At 40.5% G+C, this 12,789-nt stretch overlaps 1 protein-coding gene across 1 annotated transcript in view; it reads right to left on the bottom strand.

Annotated features, from left to right (window-relative positions):
• Positions 1 to 506: 506 nt before the first annotated feature.
• The window catches only part of NPTX2 (neuronal pentraxin 2), a 30,428-nt gene continuing 18,145 nt past the window's right edge, over positions 507 to 12,789 (bottom strand). Inside the window, exons 4-5 of the mRNA XM_088451970.1 lie at positions 6,155 to 6,334; positions 507 to 4,942 (exon numbers count right to left, since the gene is read on the bottom strand). Coding sequence (XP_088308096.1) covers positions 4,715 to 4,942; positions 6,155 to 6,334 — 408 coding nt within the window. The 3' untranslated portion in view covers positions 507 to 4,714. The remainder of the gene's footprint in view (positions 4,943 to 6,154; positions 6,335 to 12,789) is intronic.

Below are 12,789 nucleotides of genomic sequence, written 5' to 3'. Positions count from 1 at the left end.
GGCTTCACTCATGCCAATTCAGAGTTGAAAGCAAGCACTTAGATGCATTGTGTGCATGGGACAATGAGGATGTTCATCCCTATGCTGTGTTGTATGCAGCTATGTTATACAACCGCACCCCTCCCACCCATATGCTGGGTAAATATCCATCATCATTATCAGCGTACACTGCAGGGAATGGATATGAAATATCGCCGGCTGCATGGCCGGTGGTTCGATTCCCGTCAGCGGCAGGCCGACATCAGCAGAGTTCCGAGCAGCGGAAGCCCGACAACGCTGGAAATCCCGATCGTGGATAGGTGAGTATCTACTAACCTAACCTAACCCTAACCCTCCTTAGGGGTGCCTAACCTTAACTTCCCCCCCAAGTGCCTAACCCGAATCCCCCCTCTAAGTGCCTAACCCTAACCACCCCCTTCCCCGCTGCCTAAACCTAAGTCCCCCGGGGGGGTGCCTAACCCTAAGTCCCCCCCGGGGGTGCCTAACCCTAACCCTCCCTCCCCTAGCCTAACCCTCCCGGGGGGGGTGCCTAACCATAAGTCCCCCACGGGAGCCCTAAACCTAACCCTCCTCCCCCACGGCTGTCCGCCCAGCATATCACCCTTGCCGGGATATGACAGTCGGGAAGCCGGCTGCCAGTATTTAGGCAGTCGGCTTCCCGATTGCTTCCCCACTGCAGACACCCTAAACCTGGAGCAAGAGCTCCGTCTAAAAACAGACAGACCCTTGCGTACGCATACGCATAACTCTACAAAGCCTGCAGTGCCATCGTCACGCCATCGCTACTCTCATGGGTATATTTACTAAACTTGCTCATAGCAACCAATCAGATTCAAACTTATCAATTATCTAGCACCTTCAAGAAGATAATAGCTAGGATCTGATTGGTTGCTATGGGCAACATCTCCACTTCCAAAAACCTGCACTTTAGTAAATATACCCCGTAGCCTATGTGCAAATGTCCCATTGCCACCCAGTCACCATAAGTGCGTTTGCGACTCAGATGCATTTGATTCTGCATCGCCTACAGATGTATGCGCTGTGCTAAAAAATGCACATATACAGTATACTGTACGTGCACAAAATTGACTTGCGTTCAACACTGAATAGGCCCCACTATGTGCAAATGTAAGCACTTAAAGAGCTTAAAGTTGTCTTCCATTATCCTTAATACATATAACAAACCGTTTGGGCAGTAGCAACATATTGCAAAGAAAAGATTACCATAAATTGTAAAACATAATAGTAAAACAAATGGCTTATTTGTTAACATGGTGCAAATAGCGAATATATGCTGTACCAACAACCAGTCACATAACTATCAATGTTGCAGGGTCTGCAGCAACAATTAAGACCTTTGACCCAAGATTTAGCATGCCACACAGATGGTAGTCGCTTGCGCTATAACCAAAAACCTTCCACATAAACAGGGCCCTTTTATAATGATAGAATATTTCACATTTTAAATGATTGCAGTAGTGCTGTGTTCTTATAACTGGCCATGTGGCCTGCTCGGCTCCAGCCCTTCATGTTAAGAGGAAGACAAGGGAAGAGTGCAGTGTAGGTGACATTCTTGGAGGAAATACAGTAAGGAAAGATCTAGGTCAGACACAGCAACAGAACCCAGGGCCACACAGTTACAGTATACTGCTGCCAGCAACCAAACACTGGCTTTAGTCTAAATGAAGCTAAAATCTGATTGGCTGATCATAGTAATATAACTGGTGATACAGTACTTGCACCATGTTTTCCATCAAGTCTGTAGAGAACCTTGAACATAGCAATAGTAATAGTATGGCAATATGAAATCCACATAAAATGTTTTCCTGTGGTAAAAATATTCCAAAGAGATTCAATGAATGTTATTTACAACTGAAATGATACAATATAAATATTGATAGGCAGCAAGCATAATGTCACTTTGGCACTGGCCCATTATTAGCCATTTACAGCGAGAACATCAGTGGTGAAACCAATAAGAAACAATACAGATAGAGGAAAAAATCATAAAGAATATCATTTAAAATAAAACAATACAGATAGAGGAAAAAATCATAAAGAATATCATTTAAAATATTAAACTAGGGGTATCTGGTAAGGGGACTATTTTTAGACCTTAAATTGCACTAATAAATTGCTTTCCCTGTATATAAGTGAAATGGATTTTTCATCAAATGTCTACAGCACTAGAAGAGAAGAACCCTGTGTAATTCTGCCCACACATACTACGGGATGTAGTTATGTGACCGGTGGGCGCAAGGCTGCCAATCACAATACCGACTGCTGAATGCCGGCAAAGGGTTCATGATAGGCGTCGAAATACCGATGCCTATCTTAGTCCCGATGCCGGAATCCAGGAGTTTGCGTGCCATTCCCATACTACTTGGCTGTGAGCTGTCATTTGGACCTTAACACAGGCAATAATGATGATGATATGCTATTAATTTCAAAGCCTTCAGTCCTTCAAGCACAACTAATCAGATCTGTGAATATATTAAAAATGTAACCTTTAGCCATGATTACTCTTTCACTGCAACAAATTCTGCTCTATCTGTAGAATGTGAGAATGTCTTTGGTTATCTCTCCCATCAACTGAACAGCAGTATTATATTATTAGCCTTTACCTGCCATTAATCATGAGATCATTTGAGCTCTATTATTCATTTAGTTTAATGACTGGGCTTGAATCAAGGGTGGGTCATAGAGTCTACTGAGACAGACTCCATTCTCTCAACTTAAGTCACCTGCTTATGAGGACTGGAGATAGTAAACTGCAAAGCCTGCATCTTACCAACAGGTACCAGTATAATAATTCTACAAATTAATTATTTTCTTGAGGGTAATTGAATCAGTATTAATATGTACATGCTGTACAAGTCTTTCCTTCTCACTAAACAATTTGTATATAAAATTACGGGAAGATACACACAGACACTGAGGATGGTTCTGGTAAGGTAATGGTATGGAACTATAATTTTTTTTATTTATTTGCTACAAATGTAATAACTCCTTAAATCCGTCTGGAAACATTACAAATGCTAATTGCAATTAACTTGCCCATTCACATCTAGCAATATGAAGCTTAATGCAATTGTAATTTTAATGATTCTGTGCCATAATACTGCAAGCATTAGATGTAATGAAAATGGACTACTGTACATTATTTTAGCTGCATTGTTTGTAGGTTTCAGCTAATGATCTGAATTGCCATTTTTGGAATGAAGTTATGCTTACTGAAATAACATGTTTTTTAAAAAGGAACATATTCTACAGCTACTGAGGCAGAGATGTGGGAACTGGTAGATCTGATGCTTTTCTATTCATTTGAAGTAGAACATGATACATGGCTGTATTTTGTGTTTTGTGTTGAGGGGTTTAGTTGCTGACATATGTTGTAACCCATAGCAACCAATCAGCAATTGGTTTGATCTGTGTAGGGCATGTTAGATGAAAGCTAACATCTGATTGGTTACTATGAACTTGAACAATTTGTTAGTGAATAACCGTCACTAGTGAAGATATAGCAGCAATTAATGTGTTTATTTAGCAGGAAATACTGCTAATCACAAACAGCCAACCAGATATTGATTCTGATTAGTCTACTGTAGGTTTGACTCATAAAGGTCAATACTTTATTTTAGTTACACCATTAGGTTATTGAATTGTTCTTATAATCCATCAGAGGGTTATGCCGTATTTTAATAAACATAAAAATGTCATTACATTTTTGCAATAATAATATTTTATAGTACATATTATGTAATAGAAGTGCTGGCAGAAATAGTCTTAGTAAAAATTAGTATAAATTTGTTTTCAGTTAATCTCCAAATAGTTTATTTACATAGTTTGGAGTTCATTAACGTTGAATAAATATATTTATATATGATTTTTATTATTAAAAAAGAAAACATTTTGTTTGGCTACTTTGGTCAATATAGACAATTCCCAGATGAAGACAACAATGCTATGTGCAATGACCCAGAGGCAGACAGGCCTGAGAGGAAATTAAACAAAAATGCCCTAGGTTGCGAAAATATGAATATGACTAAGTTGCACCACGTCCACATACACATTATGTTAAGACATGGAGCATGTAGGGCCCACTTTTTTTGTCTATGCCATTATGTGCCACATTATGCTCAAATAAAGCCTGCTCCATCTGTATATATTTATTTTTTGTATATGTGATTTAGATGCATCCTGAACCTGAGGTTTCTTCCAAGTAACACATGAAATCAGAAAATAATAATAATAATAATAATAATAATAATAAGTATTTTAATTTTAAAAATACTCTAACTTAAAACTTCAGGGAAATTAGGATATAGTTGTCTTGTTAAAAAGCTCTAAACATTTTTCTGAAACCCATCAGAAACCTGCAATTGGTACATTATTAACAAATATATGTTGTAGCTATCTCATGTCAGCAAACTTTAAATAACTTTAGTATATACAGTATGCTGGGATAGGAAGTGTTATGGCAATGGATGGCCAAAAGAATAACTTGATCCCCCAGCCACCCTCTGGATGTATACACTGGATAACAGAACGCAATGTGGCATTTTATTTTTGCAATAAACTCCACTCCAGCTGCAACTACTTGTTTGTCAAAGGTTTTACAAAATCATCTGAGCAGATAAGTGCATTGTATGATAAGTAACCTCATTAGAGATTGTCTCCGTAAAGTAGGGCACTTAAGGAAATTATGTCCTGGCTATAAATCTATCAAACGCTCTTCGCATGGCTCCAGTGGTAATTTTGTTGCTCCCCCAAAGACGTCAACGTTGTTATCAGCCCATGGTATGATGTTGCCAGGCATGTTGGTGGAGCAGTTGGCTATGTTGACGATATCTTCGACTTTTAGGACACGATCCCAGATATTGAACTGGCTCAATTCTCCAACAAAGGCTTGTGTGGCATCAAACCTTCCTCCAACGGTGTCCTTCAAAAAGGAAAATGAAATATTTGTCTATTCAGTACCAACAACTATGCCATGATAAAAAAGTGAACTCTTTGCATCCAGGTTTACTCTATGACAAACTGTTCCCTACCACATTTGTATGAGACTAATTAGGAGGAGATTTAGGAAGACAGAAAGTGGAGAGAGATAAAGTACCAGCCAATCAGTTCCTAATTGGTTGGTACTTCATCTCTCCACTTTATCTCTCTCCAAGCTTTGATAAATAAATATAATAAATATCAAGCCTTGGGCATAGATAAAATGAAGTAGTTGCCCTAAGCAACCAATCAGCTTCTGTCATTTCAAAGACTGTATCGCATAAATGTAGGTTAGAAGCTGATTGGTTGCTTTGGTCAACTTCTCTATTTTCTCTCTCTCCAAGGACTGATACATCTCCCCCCAAAGCAGATATGTGATGTCTGATTATATACCTTATATCTCAGAGATATGTGGACACATTTTATTTTTCTACTTTGTCCTTATTTGCAAATGTAACTTTACAATTTTAGTTTTTATGCAGATAATTAACTTTTATTTAAAATCTACTCCAGTGCCGAGAAAGAGGTGTTGGTAGTGGTCATGTTTCAGTTACCACAACATTTTTACTTGAGCTATGGCATAGTGGACCAGCAAAATCAGGAAGGCCTCCAACTATGCACCATCTCTTCCCACAAAATTATATAATTCTTTTACATTCATATATATTATTACGAATATCCTACGTTCTGCTTTGGAAACCCTTATCCGCCCATGTCCCTGCTAGCTATGCCAACATACAGTAAGTGGCAAACATACACACAATGTACTCCATTTTACCAGGCATAATCATTCATGATCACTATGCCGAACAGCAAACTAAAGGCATTCCATGAAAAGCCCTAATAAACAGTTTTTGAACTGTAACAGTTTATTTTTCTGCCTTCTAAATGAAACATAAATGATACATGCCACACCGCAATGCCTGGAAAAGATCAGACAGAATCAAAAAGAATGCCAGGTATAGCCTTCTACATATAAATCAAACCCTTCATTTTAAAACATGATGTTCAACTATTTTATTTGGAACAAGAAAAGGACATTGGTCCCGAGGGTGCAATACAGAGAGCACTGGAAGTAGTGTGTTTATTGTGTTGAAATCACAGGATGCTTTGTAAGGATAACTGTTATGTAAGAGCAAGTACACGCCACACTCACCTGCTCCTGGCCAAGAATAAGAATTCCATTTGGTTTAATTGGGTGCCATGGGGCCAGGTTTTCCCCGGAGCCAAGCTTCACTCCATCCAGATACGCTTCCCACATACCATCCCTGGTTGTCCATGTGATGCAAATATGATGCCATTTTCCATCCCCAATGGAGAATGGAAGCTGTGCCACCTGTACAAAACAGGAAATTAAATAATATTTAAAAGTCTGCACATTTGACGTTTCCATCTTTCATTTACTTTATTTCCTTTAGTAACAGGTGAGAGAGAATTGTGTCTTTTTTTCATATAAGCCATATTGCAATAAATTCAGTGCATCCTAAACTACATGTCACATAATTCTCAATTCCAAAGTTGAAACTCATATTTGCTATATGATGAATCAGCCATGGCCGCCCCCTTTATGTACCCAGCACCTTTATTCCAACTAGTCAGACTCTCTAATCAAAAAGCCAAGGACAGTGGGTGGTATGGTCACAATAATGTAGCTAAGTAATGTATTCTCAACATGTGTTGCCCAATCCACATAATTACGGACTTAATTTGGGTATGATTAAGGACATAATATAATAATGACATGATAACTGGTGTACAGGAAAATATATCATTAACCATAACAATCAATCAGATTTCAACTTTTAATTTGCAAATTCTGCTAGAAAAATAACAGAACCTGTCTACTATGCTCAAGAACAACGGGCTCACATGTCCCAGTTTTTAAAATGTACAAGAATGTGTTGCTGTGAATTTAGAGGATAATTTAAATCACCTTAATGTGCTTCCACCCAAACAGTTCCCTAACCCCAGCAAATACATGTAGATCGGTGAAGGCCCTTCTCCCAGTGCGCATTGCTATCAGTTTATTCAGCACAGGAGCAAATATAGCGCTTGATTCAGGTGTGGACGGAATGCCGATATTTACACAGTTGAGCGAATATTGGATGACCGTGTCGCACTGCGCAATCTCCATGATACCTTAACGATTCCTGCTCACAGTAAGGATTTCTAAGCAAAGTGATAGTTATACAGGGACTGTTTGGGGGAGGTTATGGGGAGTGGCGGCAAAAACGCAGGCCTGTCGCTGGACATTTTTTGGGCATGTCTCAGCATACTACTGCGATTCCATGTGCGGATAACTTGGCGCCAATGTCTCAGTTCTTGTGGCCATTCTGCACGACCATAAGATTACTCAGATGGTTGATTGTCGAAGGATCTGCGACCACCTCCGTGTGTTTGTACGCACTTGCTGGGATCTGTAAAGCCTTTCAGTGGGCGTCTCAGTACATATCCAGGCGGTTGCATGCCTTAGCATATTATCGCACAGCAGCTGCGTACAGTATCGCAGCTGCAATTACATTAGTGTACATATATTAATCAGACCCACAGAGCCAAATGGTAGAATGCTGCTGTCAGACGAGAAGAGTCTACAGTACCCTCAATATATCTAGAAGCAAAAAGAACTGACTTACGCATGCAACACCATATAAATACATATACTGTATAAGGTCTTAAATGAGAAAAAATGTAAACCTTTAATTATATATACACACATAAAGGCAGAAGTCATTAGTAAAGTATCAAATGCCATAATTCAAGTCTAACAATTTTTGAATCCACATGTTAGTGAAGCCAGAGGACTATTTCTATGGCTTCATTAGTGTGTATTACGAAGCTGTTCCATTCTGAATAAAGGGCCTGATTCAGTCCCACTCGCGAGCGGCTGTCCGCTCGCAAGTGGGTCGATGTTATGGACTGAGCATGCGCACGACGGAGGGAGCTCCGTCGTGCGCATGCGCCAGACGCGACGAGCGAAGGAAAGTCCTTCGCTCGTTGTGTCCGATCAAAAGGGGCGTGCTGTCAATGTTGATTGACAGCACGCCCCCTTTGGTGGGCATGCCGGGGGCGTGCCTCCATGACGGGGGCGTTCCCACGGGAACGCCTCCCGTCAAAAGCCGGCCCACTGACATCACTAGTGATGTCAGTGGGAGTGATTTTGGCTCTGATAGAGCCAAAATCACTCCGGAGCTTGCGGTTGAAAACCTCAACCGCAGGCTCCGGCTCGCAATTTCGATGGTCGCGATGGTCACGACCATCGCGGCCATCACAATGCACGCTCGTATAGCCTGTGGGTGGTGACCCACAGCTATACGAGCGTCCAGGAAGACGCTCCATTTTCATGGAGCCCGGCCCTCATTCAGAGCGTGCGCTCTGCTCAGAGCGTACGGCTCTGAATGAGGGCCAAAGACATTTGATACTTTACTAATGGCTTCTGCCATTAAACAATATATGCAACTGTGTTTTCAGTAGAGAGTTTTGTATTAATGTTTTATATAATTTTAACATAGTCTGTTTGTGTAATTAAAGGTTTTCATTTTTATTTGAGACTTTATATATGTATTTTAGATGTGTTGAATGCACAGTCAGCACAGGTGCAATATGAACATGTTTGTTTGTGTTCATTAATAGCAATGTCTAATGACATTGAGCATAATTCAGAGATGTACATGATGCCGTTATTTATGCAGTTTATGCATTTGAGCGATTATCGGTAAAGGTATATTACCATAGTCGCTCGCAGCAACTTTTTACTCGCAGACTGATTGACAGTGAAGGAACGCTTGTGGGAGGTAACATGGAGAAAACAAAAAGGCAGGTGTATTGTGACCATTTTGCATGTCACAGGCTGCATCTGCGATCCTGTACGCAGTGAAAGTGGCTCCAGCATCTCAGTACATGCGGCCATTCTGCGCCGCCATATTGTTACTCTGAAGTCCGATTATAGAAGGCTATGCGATGGATGCAACGTCTTTGTACACAGATGCTTGGCTTGGCAAAGATGCAGGTGGGTCTCTCAGTACATTCCTCAGCGTCTGCAACATTTGAGTGTGATCGCACAGCAGCTGTGTACGAGATCCCAGCTGTGATGGCATTAGCATACATCTCTGTATATCAGGCCCATCTTCATGTCATGTTAGGCATATGTGACCCTGGCAATTGTGCTCAAATGTCAAGCTGGCCACGTACAGGATGATCCTGCCGTAGCAGGTTCAGTGTCCAATTTGACTCCACAAATACAGTATGATAACTGTACAGAATGAGATCCTTTTTCTTTTCAGGGACCAATGCTATTCAACATGTATCAGGTTGTTCTTGGGGAGTGCTCCATATTTTATGGGCCTGATTTCTCATGGGATTTCTGCCAGACTGGGGCTGGTTTCCCATTGTGACAAGATGCCCATACACTGCTATAGGGTGACCAGCCCAACCTGGCATAGCATAGTGCTAGTTACAGCTTTTACTTTACCTGTAACCAGCTGCTTATTAAGAGTAAACAACATTAAGCTATGATGACGACAATGATGACTGATGTATCTTTTTTATGGTTGCAACTTCATTCATTAGATTTACTTACACTTGAATGTGCTGCCAAATTAGTTGGTTAGAAAACCTCATGATTTGATTATCGGGGACCCATAACAAGTCTCAAAATTGAAACACTGTAACTTAATGTTGGCTGCCCAGGAAAAGAGTCAGATAACATACTATGGGTCATTTACAAGCTGCAGAATCTGTGGACCTGTAATGCTTCTTGTTGTGTGCGAGTGAATCTACTTATCCGCTGAGCACACTTACACGTGTGCACGGCCACTCTGTAATCCATAGAAACACCCCATAAAAGCATTTGCTGGTTTTTAGGATAAAACTGAAATGGCTCAGGGCACAGATAGAAAATCACTGCACTTTCCCATAGATGTGCAAATGGAAGATACAAAGTGCATACTGTAGGTCTGAAGTGGTGGAGAATTCAAAGCCATTTGTGGTAGAAAAAAAGGCTGCTTGTCCTCTCACTAAGCCTAGAAAGCCTCTGTAAACGCTCTTTATCCACTCTCTTATTGGGCTGGGTATGGGACGCAGGCGTTCAGGATCCCGGCAGTCAGAATCCAACGCCAGCATCCCGACAGGGTTAGGACACTGACACTTGTCAGTAAGTATCCTAACTCTCCCCACAGCCTAAACCTAACCCTCCCCACAGCCTAGCCATAACATACCCCCGCAGCCGTACCCTAACCCTCCCGCTAGTGCCTAACCCTAACCTTTCCCCTAGTGCCTAACCCTCCCCCTAGTGCATAACCCTAATCCTCCCCTAGTGCCTAACCATAACCCCTAACCCTAATCTTATCCCCAATACTTACTGGGATTCTGATCACCGGCATCCCAACCGCCAGGATCTCAACTGTATCCCTTCTGATCACACAAAATAAAATCTCATTTATGCACTAAGTGTAAAGGTAAGCATGTCCAGGAGTGTAATCCACACTTAGCAAATAACACTCTCAATGCTAAATCTATTGTATTCATAATGGCCTCACCACCTCAAACTCAATCTTTCAAAAATGAAGCTACTATTCTTGTCTTTTTATTTCTGTTGAATACCCAACAATAAACCCGTTCCCACATGCTCGTTGCCTATGTGTCATCCTAATTCAGAACTGTCCTTTGTTTCCTACATCCAATTTGTCTCCAAAAACTGTTACATGTATCTAAGAAGCATCTACAGAAAATACATGTATCGCTCATTACAAAACTCTTATTCATGTGCTCATAACCTCCCACACTGGCTTTTGCAATTCCATTCTTAATGCTTTTCCCCTCACCAGGCTTTCACTGTGCAATCCATTTTGAATGCAGAGGTAGACTTTTCTTACTCGCCAATTATAATTCTACTGCAGCTCCTACTGTACATTGGTTGCCAGTAAGTCACTGTATAGTCTGGTAATTTACACAGATATTAACAAATTCACACCAGCATACTGTACATCTATACACTGAGAGCAAGTTTAAGACCTCATGGTGTCCTAGGCAAAGTACTATACACATATATATATATATACACAGTATATATGTAAAGTAGTACATATATGTGTGTATATATATATATATATATATATAAATGTGAGCGTAGCTGGACTACTGCATGTGACTGATAAAGTCTGCTTTTGACTCTTCTATCTGTTGAGGCCAGAGAGCACTACTGCACATACACCATGTTCGCTCCTTTAGGGAGGCTTCAGTCTCTAACCAAGATGGCTGCCATCTGTACTTCTGCACATGTGTGGCACCATCTTGTTGTTCCTTACTGTGGGAGTGCTGCAGTGGGACATGGGCTCTTACTTAGCTCCAGAGAGACCCTGCTAGATCCACCCTGATACAACCGCTGGGTACAGTTTACATATTACACCGCTACCCATATACAGTCACCAGCTGATAACCTGTATAATAGACTCAAGCTCCATTCCATGCAGAAAGTGTGAGCATGCATAACAATGAGTATTGCTGTACCAATCACATTACTGCTGAATAAGCCACCTCACTGGTTAAGTACTGGTCTGTTCACAGAATAATTGTTTTGTGAATTTGTATGCTAAATATGCTTCAATTGACATGTAAATAACCCATATGGTATTTAAACACTGATGGTTGAGAGTGACCCCACCCTTGATGAACAGTCACCTTAGTGACGAAATTAGCAGGGCCTGGGGGAGAGGCTTGCACAGCAACAATCCTCTGATAGACATGTGATCCTGATATCAGACCCTTAAAATTCAGCACTCTTGTATTATTGAACATACATAGACAGTATAATCTCATTTAGCAGGTATTTTGTCTGCAAGTACTGTACATACAATAGGATCTATTGTCCAAGCCAGCTGTGTTATGTTAGCTCCTCTGTAGGATCGGTGGAAGTGGGTTGGTGCTTCTTAGTGCAGAGTTAGGAACATGCACCTTCAAATCTGTATTTATCTGTATGGCGCTATATTACAGCAGTTTCAGTTAGGTCTATTGAATATGTCGTTGAACCTTGGCTTTTCAAAGATGGCTGCTGCCAGAATTTTATACAATTATCAAAGCAAATGTTAGGTGAATCTTTATTTGCTAGAGTACCTCTTAGTGATATACAGTGAACACAAAATATACTGTATATTGGCCCATTTATGGCCCTTAGATCCAAGTGCTTCAGTGGAAAACTAGGTATGCAACAACTGGCATGAGATGGCTGGAATTTTGGACTCTTAAGGTTTGTAAATCTTTACAGAGACATGCACAATATGAATGTCATTGTATTCCTTTATTCACAGAAAGACTCGCTGTGTAGTCTTAGAATCTGTAACAATACAGCAGCCCTTTCTTTCTCTGCCATCATGTCACCTTTCCTTGTTACACACTTTTCCCTGCAATTTTTTTATATCCTTCCTAACATAGATATTCTTTATCCAATATATGAGACTATTGGAGAGATGAGGTAATTATACTAGTCCCTCCGCAAAAGAACATGCAGTTTAAGAGACAGACAATTAAGTGCTCTATAAATTGCACTGTTTTATGTTAACAAATAACACATACCTCAGGATTAGACTAGGTATTGCTGAAACTGTGTGTAACTGGAACAAAATCTCAGTTCTCCAAAAAATGTTATAATTTAAGTTAGAGATGTGCGCTGACCCCCAGGTTTTGGTTTTAGATCTGGAATAATCTTCATGTTTTGGTTTTGGTTCTGCAAAATCACCCTGAAGTGTTTTGGTTTTGGATCTGGATTTTGTTAAAAAAAAGAACTGATAGTTTACAAAA

This window comes from Taudactylus pleione, unplaced genomic scaffold, assembly GCF_031769625.1.
Source record: "Taudactylus pleione unplaced genomic scaffold, aTauple2 ptg000032l, whole genome shotgun sequence".
Taxonomy (NCBI): Eukaryota; Metazoa; Chordata; class Amphibia; order Anura; family Myobatrachidae; genus Taudactylus; species Taudactylus pleione.
Note: the sequence above shows the minus strand (reverse complement) of the source record. Positions and strands in the feature narration are given on the sequence as shown.